Genomic DNA, 21,961 nt, shown 5'->3' on the forward strand with positions numbered 1-21,961 from the left:
TCATAGTACAAGACTAGAGGAAGTTGAACAACGAATCAGTGACCTCGAAGATGACAGAATGGAAAATGAAAGCATAAAAGAAAGAATGGGGAAAAAAATTGAAAAAATCGAAACGGACCTCAGGGATATGATACATAATATGAAATGTCCGAATATAAAACTCATTGGTGTCCCAGAAGGGGAAGAAAAGGGTAAAGGTCTAGGAAGAGTATTCAAAGAAATTGTTGGGGAAAACTTCCCAAATCTTCTAAACAACATAAATACACAAATCATAAATGCTCAGCGAACTCCAAATAGAATAAATCCAAATAAACCCACTCCGAGACATATACTGATCACACTGTCAAACACAGAAGAGAAGGACCAAGTTCTGAAAGCAGCAAGAGAAAAGCAACTCAACACATACAAAGGAAACAGCATAAGACTAAGTAGTGACTACTCAGCAGCCATCATGGAGGCAAGAAGGCAGTGGCACGATATATTTAAAACTCTGAGTGAGAAAAATTTCCAGCCAAGAATACTTTATCCAGCAAAGCTCTCCTTCAAATTTGAGGGAGAGCTTAAATTTTTCACAGACAAACAAATGCTGAGAGAATTTGCTAACAAGAGACCTGCCCTACTGGAGATACTCAAGGGAGCCCTACAGACAGAGAAACAAAGACAGGACAGAGAGACTTGGAGAAAGGTTCAGTACTAAAGAGATTCGGTATGGGTACAATAAAGGATATTAATAGAGAGAGGGAAAAATATGGCAAACATAAACCAAAGGATAAGATGGCCGATTCAAGAAATGCCTTCACGGTTATAACGTTGAATGTAAATGGATTAAACTCCCCAATTAAAAGATAGAGATTCGCAGAATGGATCAAAAAAAATGAACCATCAATATGTTGCATACAAGAGACTCATCTTAGACACAGGGACACAAAGAAACTGAAAGTGAAAGGATGGAAAAAAATATTTCATGCAAGCTACAGCCAAAAGAAAGCAGGTGTAGCAATATGAATCTCAGACTTCAAATGCAGGGATGTTTTGAGAGACAAAGAAGGCCACTACATACTAATAAAAGGGGCAATTCAGCAAGAAGAAATAACAATCGTAAATGTCTATGCACCCAATCAAGGTGCCACAAAGTACATGAGAGAAACACTGGCAAAACGAAAGGAAGCAATTGATGTTTCCACAATAATTGTGGGAGACTTCAACACATCACTCTCTCCTATAGATAGATCAACCAGACAGAAGACCAATAAGGAAATTGAAAACCTAAACAATCTGATAAATGAATTAGATTTAACAGACATCTACAGGACATTACATCCCAAATCACCAGGATACACATGCTTTTCTAGTGCTCATGGAACTTTCTCCAGAATAGATCATATGCTGGGACATAAAACAAGCCTCAATAAATTTGAAAAGATTGAAATTATTCAAAGCACATTCTCTGACCACAATGGAATACAATTAGAAGTCAATAACCATCAGAGACTTAGAAAATTCACAAATACCTGGAGGTTAAACAACACACTCCTAAACAATCAGTGAGTTAAAGAAGAAATAGCAAGAGAAATTGCTAAATATATAGAGACGAATGAAAATGAGAACACAACATATCAAAACCTATGGGATGCAGCAAAAGCAGTGCTAAGGGGGAAATATATAGCACTAAACGCATATATTAAAAAGGAAGAAAGAGCCAAAATCAAAGAACTAATGGATCAACTGAAGAAGCTAGAAAATGAACAGCAAACCAATCCTAAACCAAGTAGAAGAAAAGAAATAACAAGGATTAAAGCAGAAATAAATGACATAGAGAACAAAAAAACAATAGAGAGGATAAATATCAACAAAAGTTGGTTCTTTGAGAAGATCAACAAGATTGACAAGCCCCTAGCTAGACTGACAAAATCAAAAAGAGAGAAGACCCATATAAACAAAATAATGAATGAAAAAGGTGACATAACTGCAGATCCTGAAGAAATTAAAAAAAATTATAAGAGGATACTATGAACAACTGTATGGCAACAAACTGGATAATGTAGAGGAAATGGACAATTTCCTGGAAACATATGAACAACCTAGACTGACCAGAGAAGAAACAGAAGACCTCAACCAACCCATCACAAGCAAAGAGATCCAATCAGTCATCAAAAGTCTTCCCACAAATAAATTCCCAGGGCCAGATGGCTTCACAGGGGAATTCTACCAAACTTTCCAGAAAGAACTGACACCAATCTTACTCAAACTCTTTCAAAACATTGAAGAAAATGGAACACTACCTAACTCATTTATGAAGCTAACATCAATCTAATACCAAAACCAGGCAAAGATGCTACAAAAAAGGAAAACTACCGGCCAATGTCCCTAATGAATACAGATGCAAAAATCCTCAACAAAATACTTGCAAATCGAATCCAAAGACACATTAAAAAAATCATACACCATGACCAAGTGGGGTTTATTCCAGGCATGCAAGGATGGTTCAACATAAGAAAATCAATCAATGTATTACAACACATTAACAAGTCAAAAGGGAAAAAATCAATTGATCATCTCAATAGATGCTGAAAAAGCATTTGACAAAATCCAACATCCGTTTTTGATAAAAACACTTCAAAAGGTAGGAATTGAAGGAAACTTCCTCAACATGATAAAGAGCATATATGAAAAACCCACAGCCAGCACAGTACTCAATGGTGAGACTGAAAGCCTTCCCTCTAAGATCAGGAACAAGACAAGGATGCCCGCTGTCACCACTGTTATTCAACATTGTGCTGGAAGTGCTAGCCAGGGCAATCCGGCAAGACAAAGAAATAAAAGGCATCCAAATTGGAAAAGAAGAAGTAAAACTGTCACTGTTTGCAGATGATATGATCTTATATCTAGAAAACCCTGAGAAATCGACGATACAGCTACTAGAGCTAATAAACAAATTTAGCAAAGTAGCGGGATACAAGGTAAATGCATATAAGTCAGTAATGTTTCTATATGCTAGAAATGAACAAACTGAAGAGACACTCAAGAAAAAGATACCATTTTCAATAGCAACTAAAAAAATCAAGTACCTAGGAATCAACTTAACCAAAGATGTAAAAGACCTATACAAAGAAAACTACATAACTCTACTAAAAGAAATAGAAGGGGACCTTAAAAGATGGAAAAATATTCCATGTTCATGGATAGGAAGGCTAAATGTCATTAAGATGTCAATTCTACCCAAACTCATCTACAGATTCAATGCAATCCCAATCAAAATTCCAACAACCTACTTTGCAGACTTGGAAAAGCTAGTTATCAAATTTATTTGGAAAGGGAAGATGCCTCGAATTGCTAAAGACACTCTAAAAAAGAAAAACGAAGTGGGAGGACTTACACTGCCTGACTTTGAAGCTTATTATAAAGCCACAGTTGCCAAAACAGCATGGTACTGGCACAAAGATAGACATATAGATCAATGGAATCGAATTGAGAATTCAGAGATAGACCCTCAGATCTATGGCCGACTGATCTTTGATAAGGCCCCCAAAGTCACTGAACTGGATCATAATGGTCTTTTCAACAAATGGGGCTGGGAGAGTTGGATATCCATATCCAAAAGAATGAAAGAGGACCCCTACCTCACCCCCTACACAAAAATTAACTCAAAATGGACCAAAGATCTCAATATAAAAGAAAGTACCATAAAACTCCTAGAAGATAATGTAGGAAAACATCTTCAAGACCTTGTATTAGGCGGCCACTTCCTAGACTTTACACCCAAAGCACAAGCAACAAAAGAGAAAATAGATAAATGGGAACTCCTCAAGCTTAGAAGTTTCTGTACCTCAAAGGAATTTCTCAAAAAGGTAAAGAGGCAGCCAACTCAATGGGAAAAAATTTTTGGAAACCATGTATCTGACAAAAGACTGATATCTTGCATATATACAGAAATCCTACAACTCAATGACAGTAGTACAGATGGCCCAATTATAAAATGGGCAAAAGATATGAAAAGACAGTTCTGTGAAGAGGAAATACAAATGGCCAAGAAACACATGAAAAAATGTTCAGCTTCACTAGCTATTAGAGAGATGCAAATTAAGACCACAATGAGATACCATCTAACACCAATTAGAATGGCTGCCATTAAACAAACAGGAAACTACAAATGCTGGAGGGAATGTGGAGAAATTGGGACTCTTATTCATTGTTGGTGGGACTGTATAATGGTTCAGCCACTCTGGAAGTCAGTCTGGCAGTTCCTTAGAAAACTAGATATAGAGTTACCATTCGATCCAGCGATTGCACTTCTCGGTATATACCCGGAAGATCGGAAAGCAGTGACACGAACAGGTATCTGCACGCCAATGTTCATAGCAGCATTATTCACAATTGCCAAGAGATGGAAACAACCCAAATGTCCTTCAACAGATGAGTGGATAAATAAAATGTGGTATATACACACTATGGAATACTACGTGGCAGTAAGAATGAACGATCTCGTGAAACATATGACAACATGGATGAACCTTGAAGACATAATGCTGAGCGAAATAAGCCAGGCACAAAAAGAGAAATATTATATGCTACCACTAATGTGAACTTTGAAAAATGTAAAACGAATGGTTTATAATGTAGAATATAGGGGAACTAGCAATAGAGAGCAATTAAGGAAGGGGGAACAATAATCCAAGAAGAACAGATAAGCTATTTAACGTTCTGGGGATGCCCAGGAATGACTATAGTGTTAATTTCTGATGGATATAGTAGGAGCAAGTTCACAGAAATGTTGCTATATTAGGTAACTTTCTTGGGGTAAGGTAGGAACATGTTGGAAGTTAAGCAGTTATCTTAGGTTAGTTGTCTTTTTCTTACTCCCTTGTTATGGTCTCTTTGAAATGTTCTTTTATTGTATGTTTGTTTTCTTTTTAACTTTTTTTTCATACAGTTGATTTAAAAAAGAAAGTTAAAAAAAAAAAAAAAAAGAAAAACAAGGGGAAAAAAAAAGATGTAGTGCCCCCTTGAGGAGCCTGTGGAGAATGCAGGGGTATTCGCCTACCCCACCTCCATGGTTGCTAACATGACCACAGACATAGGGGACTGGTGGTTTGATGGGTTGAGCCCTCTACCACAGGTTTTACCCTTCGGAAGACGGTTGCTGCAAAGGAGAGGCTAGGCCTCCCTATGGTTGTGCCTAAAAGCCTCCTCCCGAATGCCTCTTTGTTGCTCAGATGTGGCCCTCTCTCTCTGGCTAAGCCAACTTGAAAGGTGAAATCACTGCCCTCCCCCCTACGTGGGATCAGACACCCAGGGGAGTGAATCTCCCTGGCAACGTGGAATATGACTCCCGGGGAGGAATGTAGACCTGGCATCGTGGGACGGAGAACATCTTCTTGACCAAAAGGGGGATGTGAAAGGAAATGAAATAAGCTTCAGTGGCAGAGAGATTCCAAAAGGAGCCGAGAGGTCACTCTGGTGGGCACTCTTATGCACACTTTAGACAACCCTTTTTAGGTTCTAAAGAATTGGGGTAGCTGGTGGTGGATACCTGAAACTATCAAACTACAACCCAGAACCCATGAATCTCGAAGACAATTGTATAAAAATGTAGCTTATGAGGGGTGACAATGGGATTGGGAAAGCCATAAGGAACACACTCCACTTCGTCTAGTTTATGGATGGACGAGTAGAAAAATAGGGGAAGGAAACAAACAGACAAAGGTACCCAGTGTTCTTTTTTTACTTCAATTGCTCTTTTTCACTCTAATTATTATTCTTGTTATTTTTGTGTGTGTGCTAATGAAGGTGTCAGGGATTGATTTGGGTGATGAATGTACCACTATGTAATGGTACTGTAAACAATCGAAAGTACGATTTGTTTTGTATGACTGCGTGGTATGTGAATATAACTCAATAAAATGAAGATTTAAAAAAAAAAAAAAAAAAGAACCACATTAGAGTATTTTGTTTCTCTACTTCTAAATCTTCATTTTATTTTTGAGGAAAAGAAAATGCAATCTCATTATAAATACCAGAAGTTACATGAGATTGTTTTAGATACATGGAGTCACATTTGAACTGAGGGAGAGATTTGTTTTTTTCAGCTACTTGAGGGACTTAGGGAAAAGCATAGAAACATGTCTAGGTAAGAAATGAAAGGATGGAAGGATTACTCTTGAGTACATAAAGTATTAAATATTCTGTGATAGACCCAGATTCTAATCAGAATATTGATGCTACTAGTGCTGTAACCTTGGGGCTCCCTGGGAAGTAGTTTTCTCACGTGTAAGGGAAGGTTTCTTCTAAATCTAACATTCTAAGATGTTAACTGCTTTTATTCTTGTATCTAACAGGTCAAATGAATTGTATAACAGGTCAAATGAACTACTAGAAGATTATCAATGCACCTGAAATGTGACTTGCTTTGGCGGTCCTAGGTGGGTATGAAACTCTCTGGATGTAACAGATAGGAGGTGTGCTTTCTATTTAGTACAGATTATCAATATAAGAAAAAGAATGGAATTGGCAAACTGAATTATATCCTCTACAATAACTTCTTAAATATTTGAAGTCACAAAACACCCTTGCTGACAATCAATAAATCTAGTCCACATCTATTTTAATACTCACCTTTGTTCCGGCCACATGGCCACATGATTATAAAGGTAATATGTGAGATGATTTGGAACAAGATCCTTTCCAGAGGCTCGAAGATCCACAGGATACCATGACTCAAACTCCTGCTTTAATTGATCTAATTTTTCCTTTGGGATCTGAGTCTTAGGAAATGGAGCCTCCTGGAAGAAAACATAATCCCAAACTTCTCTGGTCATCTGGTGTGGTCTGTTTTAAAAATAAAACAAGCAAACATATATATACATAATTTCTATGAATCAATATTTTAAGCTAACCAAAAATTAGGTATCACTTTTTTAATGCATTTAGAGTAGCAAATGAGGATGACAAGTTTCCATAATAATGGTGAAGAACAGATGATAATACTAGAGGGATGATTTACTTTTTCTCAGTTCAAAAGTAAAACAGCAAAAACAGCATGACAAAATTCCACTAAATGAACTCTCATGAAAAATAAATATAAAAAAAGAAACATTTCAATTTGGAAATCAAAAGATCACAACTTTTGCTAACGAACTATGCTCTTTTATCTCTTTACCAACCTGATACCCAGTGGAGACTCTGCCTGTCCATGCAAGTTACCCCCCTGCAACAGGTGTGCAACTGTGTAAAATGCCATGTAAATGGTGGAATCAGAGAGTGATTCAATCAGCCACTGCTCATCCCAAGGCAGGCGAGTGCCTGCAAGATAAAAAGAAGAAAAATAATGTATGTTTATTTTTAATAAAAATTAAAACACATAATTACTTTCAATGCAAGATTCACTTCATCAAAGAATCTACATTTTCAAGAATGGGGCTAAAGCATTTAGAAAGTTACTCATTAGGAAGTTCTTACATACTATTTGAATAATTATTTAAAACAATATGGTAGTGATTTGGAGTCTTTTACCATAAAAGCTACATGGGTTACAGGGGTCATACTTGTGCCACCAGGTAGATAGTAGAAGACCATATCCTAGTTTTCCTCTCCCTCTAACCAAAACCTCTCGGTTCCAATTCAAACTGAATTATATCCTCTACAATAACTTCTTAAATATTTGAAGTCACAAAACACCCTTGCTGACAATCAATAAATCTAGTCCACATCTATTTTAATAGAGGAAAGAAAGATAAAACCATAAATCTGCTGCATAATTAGCCTAGTCATCCTAACAGAAAAATCTGAAGTTTGCTTACCTAAACCATAAGTTCTTGAGCAAGCATGTTCTTGTAGCCAACCTAAGGTAGCTTCAAAATTCTTCCTGGTCTCCTCGCAGAATCTAGAGAGAATAAAACATAAATGTCTTTCTTCACCATTACGCTCTTCCATATTTCTCATCTTCTTTCCCCTCCCTCATCTCTTTCTCCCATCTTACGTTTCAAGGTTCCTCAAGCACTGGGTTGTCTGCTTTTTCCAGTTCTCTTCTCCATAATCCAAATACCTGTAATGGAAAAACTGATTTTAAAAAAATTGTTTAAAAAAACAAAAAGATGAGCAAAGTATTGACAAAAGGATGTTTCTTCTTGCTATGAGAGAAACTAACCACTGGTTGCACAGGGCCACAACACACTCATCTGAAGACCTGGACATCACTTGTTTTTCTGGTTCCATGTAAATATGTGCATCTCCCTAAATGAAGGTAGATAAAAATACATATCAAATATTATGTCAAGTCTTTCCTCAAAGATGATAAAAATAACTTTTCTAAAAAACGCTACACACTACCACATTTTCATTATGTCTTCTATCTTCACAGGATAGAAGTCACCTGACTTCCTTCTACATAATAGTTGCTTTTGAAATGGCATATATCTTAATCAAGTGGATCACCTTCCCTATCTATAGATTATTCCTTTTCAGTGGAAAATGAAATATGCTCAGTCTCTATTTCTATGGTTTGAAGATTAGATTTCCTATGACAGCCTTTTATCTTCATCATAACAAAAATATGAAGAAAATAGGAAACTAAAGGCATGGAACCACTGATTTTAAAAAACTTAAGTAGAGGCACAAATATTAAACATGGAAAATCTTGTTACTAAAGATTCATAATGCCATGAAAAATTCCCACTAGAAAGAGGGTACAATTGTATCTGTGTAAATGAGGTAATTCCTAGGGCTACCTGCACAAATGCACAAGCCCAAGACAAGACACATGTGCAAAAAGGGCCCTTATGCTTTGGCCTAGAGCTATTCTATAAACTCATTGAATGGATAAGCTATGAAGGAAAGCAATGGCTCACACAGGCCAATCTGCAAAGCCTGGGAAAGTTGTTTTCTTTTTTTCTTTTTTTTTAATGTTTTTTTTCCTTAGCTCTTGGCATTCAAGGAATGCCCTGTCATAACAGTAGCTGGATACAAGCCTAAAGAACAGATGCTACAAAATCTAAATTCCAGCAATAACACGTTAAAATGCCAAAATGTCCAAAGAAACAGGAAGTGACAGCCCAAGCAAAGAAGAATAAAGTACTAGAAATCATCAATGAGGAGGATCAGACATGGGACATTTCAGACAAAGGCTTTTTAAAAAATGGTCCTAAATATACTCAAAGAGCTAAAGGAAAACATGGGCAAAGAAAGAAAGGAAATCAGGAAAATGATAGATGAACACACAATATCAATAGAGAGATGGAGAGTATGAAAAGGAATCAAACAGAGTTGAAGAACATAGTAACAGAAAATAAAAATTCCCTAGAAGGAGCTGGCATAAGAAAGAATCATTGAATTTGAAGCTAAGGCAATTGAAATCATCCAGTCTGAGGAGCAGAAAGAGGAAAGAATGAAGAAAAGTAAACAGAACCTGGGAAAACTGTGGGAAACCATCAAGCATACCAATATATGCATTGTGGGAGTCCCAGAAGAAGAAAGAAAGAGATAAAGAACATTCAAAGACTTGGTGCCTTAAAACTTTCAAAATTTAATGAAAGACATGAATATACACATGGAAGATGCTCAACGAACAGCAAATAGGATAATCCCCAATACACCCACATCACAACATATTAAAATCAAAATGCTGAATACCAAAAATAGAGAACTCTGAAAGCCACAAGAGAGAAGCAACATGTCACATATAATGGAGCCTCAATAAGACTGAGTGCCAATTTCTCACCAGAAACCTTGGAGGCAAGAAGGCACTGGGAAAACATATTTAAAATAATGAAAGTAAAAAACCAAGAATTCTATATCTGGCAAAACTGTCTTTCAAAAATGAGGGAGAGATTAAGACATTTCCAGATAAACAAAATCTGAGGAAGTTCATCACCACTACTCCAGCCCCACAAGAGATGCTAAAGAGAGTCTGCAGGTTGAAAGGAAAGAACACTAGACAATTGACTGAAGCCACAGGAAGAAAGTAAAGATCTCAGAAAAGGTTAACAATATGGGTAAACACACCAGTACTATTATATTTTTGCAACTCCACTTTTTACTTCCAACAGGATCTAAAAAGCAAATGTGTAAAAATGTGTAAAAATGTAGCATGTTTATACACTGGGATTCATAATGTATAAACATGTAATCTGTGACAAGAACTACATAAAGGTTGGGGAACTGAGGTGTATAGGAACATAGTTTGTGTACACTATTAAAGTTAAGTTGGTATGTATGCCGGTTTGGATATATTATGTCCCCCGCAAAAGTCATTATTTTTTAACCCAATCTTGTTGGGTGGAACCTCTTGATTGAGTGTTTCCATGGAGACGTGACTCACCCAACTGTGGGTGATATCTTTGATTAAATTATTTCCATGGAGTTGTGGGTCCGACCCACTCAGGGCAGGTCTTGATTAGTTCACTGGAGTATTTAAGAGAGCTAAGAGCCAACACAGATGCTTCAAGACGTTTAGAGATGCTAACCCAGAGTTTACTCCAGAGAAGCTGAGAGGACCCCCAGATGCTTAGAGACAAACACCCTGGAGAACAAGCAAGAATGCACAGGAGCTGAAAGAGAGAAGCTAAAAGAGGACCCTGACACTTAGATACACCGGAGCTGAAGAAGCTAAGAGACAAGCCCAGAGACATTTTGGAGAAAGCCATTTTGAAACCAGAACCCAGGAGCAAAGGATAAGCAGACGCCAGCCACATGCTTTCCCAGCTAACAGAGGTGTTCTTGACGCCATTGGCTTTTCTTCAGTGATGCCTTAGTTTGGATACTTTTATGGCCACAGAACTGTAAATTTGTAACCTAATAAACCCCCTTTTTAAAAGTCAATCCATTTCTGGTGTTTTGCTTAATGGCAGCATTAGCAAAGTTGAACAGTATCAAAGCAAACAAGATTGTTAAAGATTGAGGATGTTAAATTTAAGCCCCAAATAAAATAACAGAGAACATGCAAGCTCACAAAGACAGAAATTACAGTACAGTTAGCCAGGGGTGGGGGCAGAATGATGGGAAGTTAATGTGTAATAGGTGTAGGATTTCTGTTGGGGGAAGTAAGAAAGTTTTAATAACAGAAGGTGCTGAGGGTACAATCATCGTGAATGTGAGTAATCTCACTGAATGATATGCTTGGGAATGGCTGAGATGGGAAAGTTTATGTTGTACATATGTTCCCACATTAAAAAAAAACAAAAAAAAGCGTAACTCAAGTGATAGTGACAATTAAATGCAATACATGATCACAGACAGAAAGACAGATAGACAGACAGATAGATGGATAAACAGAATGATACACAGCACATGTGGCAAATTGTTAAAATTGGTGGATCTGTGTATTTGGGGATGTAGGGGTTAAGTTGGAATTTTCTGTATGGGGTCTGCAACATTTTTGTAATTGTCCTGTAAGTTTGAAAGTATTTCAAAATAAAAAGCTAAAAAAAAATTTCACCTACAGCAAGGCAAATTGTCATGAAATTTCAGAACACTGGGAAAAAAGAGACAATTCTACAAGCTTTCAGAGGGGGATAAAACAGGTCACTTACAAAAAATCAACTATTGGCAGAATGGTTTTGTACATCTCAACAGCATGACTACACTAGAACACCAAGAAGCAATACCCTCAAATTTTAAGGGAAAAATAATTTTTTTAAATAAGCTTTATATAACTATTATCTCTCTGTATTATAGGTATATATGTTAAAAATAAAAGTATAAGTTAAGTAGCTAAGTAGAAGACAGTTATAAATGAAGATAGAAGGAAAAAAGAATGAAAATAAAAAGAAAAGTACCACAGAAAGAGAGGGTTGTAACTACCAATATCTAAAATGGCCACTGCCAGAAAGCATTAAAGTTCTGTGTTTCATACATGCCAACTTTAGAACGCTACCTACATCAGCGCTACAGGTAGGATATTCAAGTGAAATGAACTGCTAACAGGGTTCCTATTTTATGCCATAAAATCATATGCTGTCTTTAATATAGCTCCAGGTTCTACTATACAGAAATCACTGCTAATAAAACATTGTAAAGTCTGTCTATTAACTAACAGCTCCTTCTCCTGTAACAGCTTTCAGAGAATAGCCTATCACATACAGTGTCAATCATCTGCTGCTGTATAGTCTTCTTGATGTCTTGGACCTTCTTCCCTTTAAATCCATCTACTAACATTACCTAAAAGGGTGAGAAACAGAGAAAAAAACAAAATAACTGAAATTTGTTCTGAGCCCCCACCCCACCAAATTTTCCTGAAACTTATTACCAGCCACCAAACCAAGATATATTTAGTGTGACATTTATCATATCTATATATAGTGAAATTTATCAGATATCATAACTTTTTTAGTATAGCTTAGATAACTAATATTTTTTTAAATCCTCATTTTATTGAGACATATTCACATACCACGCAGTCATACAAAACAAATCGTACATTCGATTGTTCACAGTACCATTACATAGTTGTACATTCATCACCTAAATCAATCCCTGACACCTTCATTAGCACACACACAAAAATAACAAGAATAATAATTAAAGTGAAAAAGAGCAATTGAAGTAAAAAAGAACACTGGGTACCTTTATCTGTTTGTTTGTTTGTTTCCTTCCCCTATTTTTCTACTCATCCATCCATAAACTAGACAAAGGGGAGTGTGGTCCTTATGGCTTTCCCAATCCCATTGTCACTCCCCATAAGCTATATTTTTATACAACTGTCTTCGAGATTCATGGGTTCTGGGTTGTGGTTTGATAGTTTCAGGTATCCACCACCAGCTACCCCAATTCTTCAGAACATAAAAAGGGTTGTCTAAATTGTGCATAAGAGTGCCCACCAGAGTGACCTCTTGGCTCCTTTTGGAATCTCTCTGCCACTGAAGCTTATTTCATTTCCTTTCACATCCCCCTTTTGGTCAAGATGTTCTCCATCCCACGATGCCGGGTCTACATTCCTCCCCGGGAATCATATTCCACGTTGCCAGGGAGATTCACTCCCTGGGTGTCTGATCCCACGTAGGGGGGAGGGCAGTGATTTCACCTTTCAAGTTGGCTTAGCTAGAGAGAGAGGGCCACATCTGAGCAACAAAGAGGCATTCGGGAGGAGGCTCTTAGGCACAATTATAGGGAGGACTAGCCTCTCCTTTGCAGCAACAGTCTTCCCAAGGGCAAATCCTGTGATAGAGGGCTCAACCCATCAACCACCAGTACCCTATCTCTGTGGTCATGTTAGCAACCATCGAGGTGGGGTAGGCCAATACCCCTGCATTCTCCACAGGCTCCTCAAGGGGGCTCTACATATTTTTTTTCCTTGTTTCTTTTTTTTTAACTTTTTGTTTTTAAATCAACTGTATGAAAAGTAAAAAAATAAAAAATAATAATTAAAAAAAACATACAATAAAAGAACAATTCAAAGAGACCATAACAAGGGAGTAAGAAAAAGACAACTAACCTAAGATAACTGCTTTACTTCCAACATGCTCCTACTCTACCCCAAGAAAGTTACCTAAAATAGCAACATTTCTGTGAACTTGCTCCTACTCTACCCATCAGAAATTAACAGACTATAGTCATTCCTGGGCATCCCCAGAACGTTAAATAGCTTATCTGTTCTCCTTGGATTATTGTTCCCCCTTCCTTAATTGCTCTCTATTGCTAGTTCCCCTACATTCTACATTATAAACCATTCGTTTTACATTTTTCAAAGTTCACATTAGTGGTGGCATATAATATTTCTCTTTTTGTGCCTGGCTTATTTCGCTCAGCATTATGTCTTCAAGGTTCATCCATGTTGTCATATGCTTCACGAGATCGTTCCTTCTTACTGCCGTGTAGTATTCCATCGTGTGTATATACCACATTTTATTTATCCACTCATCTGTTGAAGGACATTTGGGTTGTTTCCATCTCTTGGCAATTGTGAATAATGCTGCTATGAACACTGGCGTGCAGATACCTGTTCGTGTCACTGCTTTCCGATCTTCCGGGTATATACCGAGAAGTGCAATCGCTGGATCGAACGGTAACTCTATATCTAGTTTTCTAAGGAACTGCCAGACTGACTTCCAGAGTGGCTGAACTATTATACAGTCCCACCAACAATGAATAAGAGTTCCAATTTCCCCACATCCCCTCCAGCATTTGTAGTTTCCTGTTTGTTTAATGGCAGCCATTCTAATCGGTGTGAGATGGTATCTCATTGTGGTCTTAATTTGCATCTCTCTAATAACTAGTGAAGCTGAACATTTTTTCATGTGTTACTTGGCCATTTGTATTTCCTCTTCAGAGAACTGTCTTTTCATATCTTTTGCCCATTTTATAATTGGGCTGCCTGTACTACTGTCATTGAGTTGTAGGATTTCTTTATATATGCAAGATATCAGTCTTTTGTCAGATACATGGTTTCCAAAAATTTTTTCCCATTGAGTTGGCTGCCTCTTTACCTTTTTGAGAAATTCCTTTGAGGTACAGAAACTTCTAAGCTTGAGGAGTTCCCATTTATCTGTTTTTTCTTTTGTTGCTTGTGCTTTGGGTGTAAAGTCTAGGAAGCGGCCGCCTAATACAAGGTCTTGAAGATGTTTTCCTACATTATCTTCTAGGAGTTTTATGGTACTTTCTTTTATATTGACATCTTTGGTCCATTTTGAGTTAATTTTTGTGTAGGGGGTGAGGTAGGGGTCCTCTTTCATTCTTTTGGATATGGATATCCAACTCTCCCAGCCCCATTTGTTGAAAACACCATTATGACCCAGTTCAGTGACTTTCGGGGCCTTATCAAAGATCAGTCAGCCATAGATCTGGGGATCTAGCTCCGAATTCTCAATTCGATTCCATTGATCTATTATGTCTATCTTTGTGCCAGTACCATGCTGTTTTGACAACTGTGGCTTTATAATAAGCTTCAAAGTCAGGCAGTGTAAGTCCTCCCATTTCGTTTTTCTTTTCTAGAGTGTCTTTAGCAATTCAAGGCATCTTCCAAATAAATTTGATAACTAGCTTTTCCAAGTCTGCAAAGTAGGTTGTTGGAATTTTGATTGGGATTGCATTGAATCTGTACATGAGTTTGGGTAGAATTGACATCTTAATGACATTTAGCCTTCCTATCCATGAACATGGAATATTTTTCCATCTTTTAAGGTCCCCTTCTATTTCTTTTAGTAGAGTTATGTAGTTTTCTTTGTATAGGTCTTTTACATCTTTGGTTAAGTTGATTCCTAGGTACTTGATTTTTTTAGTTGCTATTGAAAATGGTATCTTTTTCTTGAGTGTCTCTTCAGTTTGTTCATTTCCAGCATATAGAAACGTTACTGACTTACGTGTATTAATCTTGTATCCCACTACTTTGCTAAATTTGTTTATTAGCTCTAGTAGCTGTCTCGTCGATTTCTCAGGGTTTTCCAGATATAAGATCATATCATCTGCAAACAATGACAGTTTTACTTCTTCTTTTCCAATTTGGATGCCTTTTATTTCTTTGTCTTGTCAGACTGCCCTGGCTAGCACTTCCAGCACAATGTTGAATAACAGTGGTGATAGCGGGCATCCTTGTCTTGTTCCTGATCTTAGAGGGAAGGCTTTCAGTCTCTCACCATTGAGTACTATGCTGGCTGTGGGTTTTTCATATATGCTCTTTATAATATTGAGAAAGTTTTCTTCAATTCCTAGCTTTTGAAGTGTTTTTATCAAAAACGGATGTTGGATTTTGTCAAATGCTTTTTCAACATCTACTGAGATGATCATTTGATTTTTCCCTTTCAAATTTTTAATGTGTTGTAATACATTGATTGATTTTCTTATGTTGAACCATCCTTGCATGCCTGGAATGAACCCCACTTGGTCATGGTGTATGATTTTTTTAATGTGTCTTTGGATTCAATTTGCAAGTATTTTGTTGAGGATTTTTGCATCTATATTCATTAGGGAGATTGGCCGGTAGTTCTCCTTTTTTGTAACATCTTTGCCTGGTTTTGGTATTAGATTGATGTTAGCTTCATAGAATGAGTTAGGTAGTGTTCCATTTTCTTCAATGTTTTGAAAGAGTTTGAGTAAGATTGGTGTCAGTTCCTTCTGGAAAGTTTGGTAGAATTCCCCTGTGAAGCCATCTGGCCCTGGGCATTTATTTGTGGGAAGATTTTTGATGACTGATTGGATCTCTTTGCTTGTGATGGGTTGGTTGAGGTCTTCTATTTCTTCTCTGGTCAGTCTAGGTTGTTCATATGTTTCCAGGAAATTGTCCATTTCCTCTACATTATCCAGTTTGTTGCCATACAGTTGTTCATAGTACTCTCTTATAATTTTTTTAATTTCTTCGGGATCTGCAGTTATGTCACCTTTTTCATTCATTATTTTGTTTATATGGGTCTCCTCTCTTTTTGATTTTGTCAGTCTAGCTAGGGGCTTGTCAATCTTGTTTATCTTCTCAAAGAACCAACTTTCGGTGATATTTATCCTCTCTGTTGTTTTTTTGTTCTCTATGTCATTTATTTCTGCTCTAATCCTTGTTATTTCTTTTCTTCTACTTGTTTTAGGATTGGTTTGCTGTTCATTTTCTAGCTTCTTCAGCTCATCCATTAATTCTTTGATTTTGGCTCTTTCTTCCTTTTTAATATATGCGTTTAGTGCTACAAATTTCCCCCTGTAGCTTTTGCTGCATCCCATAGGTTTTGGTATGTTGTGTTCTCATTTTCATTCGTCTCTATATATTTAGCAATTTCTCTTGGTATTTCTTCTTTAACCCACTGATTGTTTAGGAGTGTGTTGTTTAACTAATTTTTTTTTTTTTATTTTAGTATAGCTGGGATAACTATCATGAGCATGACTGAGAAGGAAGACTCATTTCCTACTGTTCAGGTTTTCATGTGGAAAGAATTCCAGTAAACTAACTCACCTCCCTCTGGATGGTTCCAGAGAAAGGAATTGCGCATGCATGCAGCTCAGCCCCATTTATTTGTCTCTTTCCAACTCCACCAGTTGCAACTCTCCTTTGCTTGGCCATGTAATAAACTTGCCCCTTAGAGGGAGGCCTACTGTTTTTCAATTCTGCCTTTTACTGAATGGCAGTGGGCAAATTTAATTCTAGGCAAGGCATTAGAGTGTCCATTGTTGCCAGAGATCTAAGCAAATATCCCCTTCCAACTTTCTTATATAATAAAACTGATACTGTGGCCTCTATCTGACTCCTGTGTCAGTCTCAAACAGTTTCTATCTTGGGTGGAGAAGACAGGTGTTCTTTTCAACCTTCCTATCTTCTAACACACCAAAGGGCTTCATATCTATTTAATTCATCACTATGAGATTGTATTAATTGAATGATCATTAAGGTGCAATGGTTAAGAACACAAATTCTGAAGCCGTGCTGCCTAGGTTTGAATCCCAACTCTGCCCCTTACTGTCTGGCTGATCTTGGGTAAATTACTTACTACTCTCTCTAAGCCTCAATTTCCTCATCTGTAAAATGGGAATAATAGTGCTTGCTTCTCGGGGTTATTTTAAGAATTAAATAAGTTAACATATAAGTATTATATAAGTTGGTTTTTATTATCACTCAAAATGTATAAGTCACTTGAAATAAAGATATAACCAATTCTTCATTATCCAGAAAAATGAGGGTAAAGGTAAAAATAGAGAAGATTCTCATTCAGGTCCTTAAAAAGTCTTCATTCAGGCTGCTAATGACCTGTTTGGATTTTTATTTTCTCAAGCCTTATCGTCTTGCCATGAAAATGTAAGCCATATTAACATCTACACAATTAAGCAGAAAAGAAAGGTTCAGAATATGTTTGTTTAGCTCACCTGGCATTTAGTAGGTATTAACAAGTAAATTAATGGACTGAATGAAATTACTTATCTAAAATATGAACTCCTTAATTAAAAGTGCAAAGAAGGGACCAAGTATTATCCACACAATAAACCTTTCGAGTTTATTATACAATAATATGAATTAACTTTAAATACCTTCTCAAGAAATTCATTCCTTAAAGATTCCAAGAAACGTAATTTTTGTATGCTTTTAGACAAAAGACATGATGAGAAAATAGAAATTTGGAAACAGAAGAACACAATCTCATATTAATCTCAAATAGTATATAGCTGTAACTACATTTAATTTTTTACATTTTTTCTATATCATTAAGAAGAAAACGCCAAAATGAAGTCCTGAAGCATGTGACAACATGGATGAACCTTGAGGACATTATGCTAAGTGAAATAAGTCAGACACGAAAGGAAAAATATTCTATGATCTCACTGACATGAACTAATTATAATATGTACACTGACAGACATAAAATATAGAATATAGGTTCCCAGGAAATAGAATGAGGAGTGGTCGCTTAATATGTGCAGAATGTTTAAGATGAACTTAAACATTTCAGAAATGGACAGACGTGACAGTAGCACATTATTGTGAGAATAATTAACAGGGCTGAATGGTGTACGAATGTGGTGGAAAGAAGAAGTTTAGAGTCATGTATGTCACCAGAAGGAAAGCTGCAGGTTAAAACACGGGAATGCATAACACAGTCAATCATGCGGTGGACAATGCCTGTGATTAACTGTACAAATATAAAAAAGTTTTTTCATTAACCAGAGAAGATGTATGACACTATTGTAAGGAGTTAATAATAGAAGGATATATGGAAAAAAATGTACCTATTACAAACAATGGATTACAGTTTTAACAGTAATGTTTTAATACTCTTTCATCAACAGTAACAAATATACCATACCAATACAATAGGTCAATAATGGGGGGGATAAGGGTATAGAAGGATTAGGGTTTCCTTTTTTACTTTGATTTTTTTTCTGGAGTAATGAAAATGTTCTAAATGTGATCATAGGGCTGTATGCACAACCACGTGATGATAGTGTGAACCAGTGACTGTATACTTCAGATAGCTTCTATGCTATGTGACTGTATCTCAGTAAAATTGCATTTAAAAAAAGAAGAAGAAAATGTCACAAAGCATAGAGTAAATCAGGTGAATACAACCAAAATCATTACTTACACCATCATAAAATCCTTTTAGATATAATTTCTCCTTTGCTTCTGCAAGTTTTTCTCGGTCATTCTGGCTCTGAATTTTCAACTCATCACAAATGGTTACAGCAGAAAGATTTCCAAAACCTGGGATTTCAATTATTGGCACCTGCAGAGAACAGTAATGTCAGGAACATGTTCACACTGAGTGAACACAAAAAAGCCTTCTTGGGCATAGTCCTTTTGTCTCTACTGTCCAGTGAAGTCATTTCAGATTCTATTTATCATGATGGCAGTACCACACATTAGGTAATCAAAGGGTGACCAATTTCCAAATGTGAATTAGTACTCCTCCTCTCCAGTAACCACTGAACTCTGTGCATATCCATAGCACCAACCCCCCAGTGGCCCTCCCCCACCATGCACATTCCTCATCCCAGCTTTCAACCCATCCAATGACATGTCATTTACTAAATAGTTAGTATTGAAACTAGAACAATGACGTACAGCTATAATTTTGTGGATGGTCTCATTTTTGGTTTATAATAAGTCTTCTGGATTCTTCATGAAAGTTATCTACTAGCAATTTAATTTTTTTTCACCTGCAGGCACTAATGTGAAAACATAATAAATACAACATGGAGTAAGTTGTATGGGATTTTGTTAAAGTTATTTTGGGTAAAAATAAACCTTCATGAGTAATATGGCAAACTGCTGTCTTTAGAAGCTAGGAAATTGATCACACTAGCAAAATAAGCTAATACAAAATTGGTGCTACTAAAAAGAGGTATGTTTGTTTTAGAACTGTGGGTGCCAAGTGCTAAAGAAAATGCTTATTGTTAATTTTTCTCTTACTCCTCTCTGTCATGGCAGATATCAAATTTGAGTAGGTAAATCCTTAAGCAAACTCCTCTCTTATTTTCATATTCTACCAATTCCTTAATTTTGTTACAAGGAAAACACATCAGCCCTAATGAGATGGATGTGAATATTGTGAACCATCTATGTACTCACTGGCTCAAATGGCAGGACCATGTCATCTCTAATTCCGTATTTTGCTCTTAAGGCCTACAAAAAAATTTACAAGTAAGCACTAATTATCAACACTTTATTGGTATAATCATCGAGAAAAGCAACCTCCAATTTCTTTAAAAATTTTTATTTGTTTCCATTCTGCAGAGAAAACAAATTTTTAACTTTACCAAATATTCAAGAAGAGATGTATGACCTTTAAAAACTCAACATGTTAAGCTACTGTAGATGCTTCAATAATGAAACTGGACAACCCAAAGCAAAAATTCACACATAACAAGTACACATACAAATCATTTAAAACAAGGCTGACATTCTAGGTTGCAATGAAAATGAGATTATCAGAAAACTTCTACAAAGGTTCTATGAAACATTAAATTCAAAACACAGAGAGATATATAAACATCAAGAACAGGTTACAGAAAGCAGTTTAATGATAAATGCATGGCTTTTTAGCCTAGCCTCATGGAGTAGTTTAGTGATACCTAACCAATGAGATGATGATGAAGAAATAAGAATGAAACTCAATTAGAAACTCACTTGCTTTTTCTTCAAGTCTCTGAGGGCAGCATTATCATCAGGAGAGTCAGAAGGAACACTTGTGACCACACCAGTGCCTTATTAAAGAAAGCATGAAATTAACCAATACAACCAGAATGTGATTACCAAAATATTTCTAGAAACAAATAAACTCTTTACCTTTATCCTCCTTAATGGTGAGCATTGGGAGAAGATAGATCACCTTATAGAATGTTAAAGGTGCAGAAAGCAATGCACCAAGAATTTCCTGCATAAGAAAAAGATCAGCATAAAAGGTAGAGAAACCTATTCTGTTTTTCACATTTTATATCATCTTTATCATGCCTCAATATTTTTTTATAAAACAATATTTTCTAATATTAATATAGATGTATGCTGATCGTGATTTTTAAAATTTTTACAAATTTTTTATTAGAGAAATTGTAGGTTTACAGAAAAATGATGCAGAAAATAGAAATCCCATATACTCCCCCACAAAGTTTTCCCTATTATTTCCCTTTTTCCCCTATTATTTTCCCTAGTATTAACACTTGATGTTAATGTGGTAGCTCTGTTTCACCAAATTTCAGCAACTGATAAAAGAATATTAATATAATTATACTATTAACTATAGTCCATAGAAGAAACCTATTTTTAACTGTTAAAATTTAAAACAATGTTAATATTTTACACTTTCAGAAGCTTATAATCAAAAATTTGTGAATTAAGGGGCCATAAGGTCCTGCAACCTTATTATGGGGTATGTACTTGGAAGATCTGAGAGCAGAGACATGAATGGACATTTGCACACTGTTGTTTTATGGAGGCAGTATTCATGATTTGCAGTGGGTGGAGGTGGCCTAAGAGTACACTGGCTGAGGAACAGAATGGTGAACTGTGGTGTATGCATGCAATGGATTATTGAGCAACTACGCAAAGGAGTGAAGTTGTGAGACACGCAAGGAGGTGAATGGATCCTGTGGACAAGCATTTTGAGTGAAGTATGCCAGAACAAAGGCAAACACTATAATGCCTCACCAATATGGCCTAACTACAATATGTAAACTCAGAATTGAATCTTAGAGCACAGCCTAACACAGAAATGATTATTGTAACGATCCCTAGATTGTAAGCCTTGCAGTAGTCGAAGCTATTCCTGAATCGTAATGGAAACTTGGAGATGTTGATCCCTTGGTATATAATCTGTTTGGTCTCTGGAACACTGGGGATCTGTGTGACACCTGAAACTCAGAGCTAGCACTCAGCAGATATGAATGTCAATATTAATGCATACAGCAACTGTTAAAAAAAAAAAAAAAAGCTGAAAAAGAACTAAGACTTCAATTAGAGATATGAATGAAGCAGATCTGGTTAACAACAGGGCAAATTGGGCCAAAGGGTAAAGGTTGAAACTGACTGTGTGTTAAAACTTCAACTTCCATGTGAGACCAAGGGAAGAAA

At 36.4% G+C, this 21,961-nt stretch overlaps 1 protein-coding gene across 1 annotated transcript in view; it reads right to left on the bottom strand.

Moving 5' to 3' along the window:
• Window positions 1–21,961, bottom strand: part of LARS1 (leucyl-tRNA synthetase 1) — a 119,722-nt gene that overhangs the window by 34,049 nt on the left and 63,712 nt on the right. The window contains exons 11-20 of the mRNA XM_037801711.1: window positions 20,681–20,768; window positions 20,522–20,598; window positions 19,964–20,017; window positions 18,978–19,118; window positions 12,073–12,150; window positions 8,144–8,229; window positions 7,976–8,041; window positions 7,797–7,879; window positions 7,161–7,299; window positions 6,613–6,825 (exon numbers count right to left, since the gene is read on the bottom strand). Of these exons, the coding sequence (XP_037657639.1) occupies window positions 6,613–6,825; window positions 7,161–7,299; window positions 7,797–7,879; window positions 7,976–8,041; window positions 8,144–8,229; window positions 12,073–12,150; window positions 18,978–19,118; window positions 19,964–20,017; window positions 20,522–20,598; window positions 20,681–20,768 (1,025 nt within the window). The remainder of the gene's footprint in view (window positions 1–6,612; window positions 6,826–7,160; window positions 7,300–7,796; window positions 7,880–7,975; window positions 8,042–8,143; window positions 8,230–12,072; window positions 12,151–18,977; window positions 19,119–19,963; window positions 20,018–20,521; window positions 20,599–20,680; window positions 20,769–21,961) is intronic.

Source organism: Choloepus didactylus, chromosome 13 (genome assembly GCF_015220235.1).
Source record: "Choloepus didactylus isolate mChoDid1 chromosome 13, mChoDid1.pri, whole genome shotgun sequence".
Taxonomy (NCBI): Eukaryota; Metazoa; Chordata; class Mammalia; order Pilosa; family Megalonychidae; genus Choloepus; species Choloepus didactylus.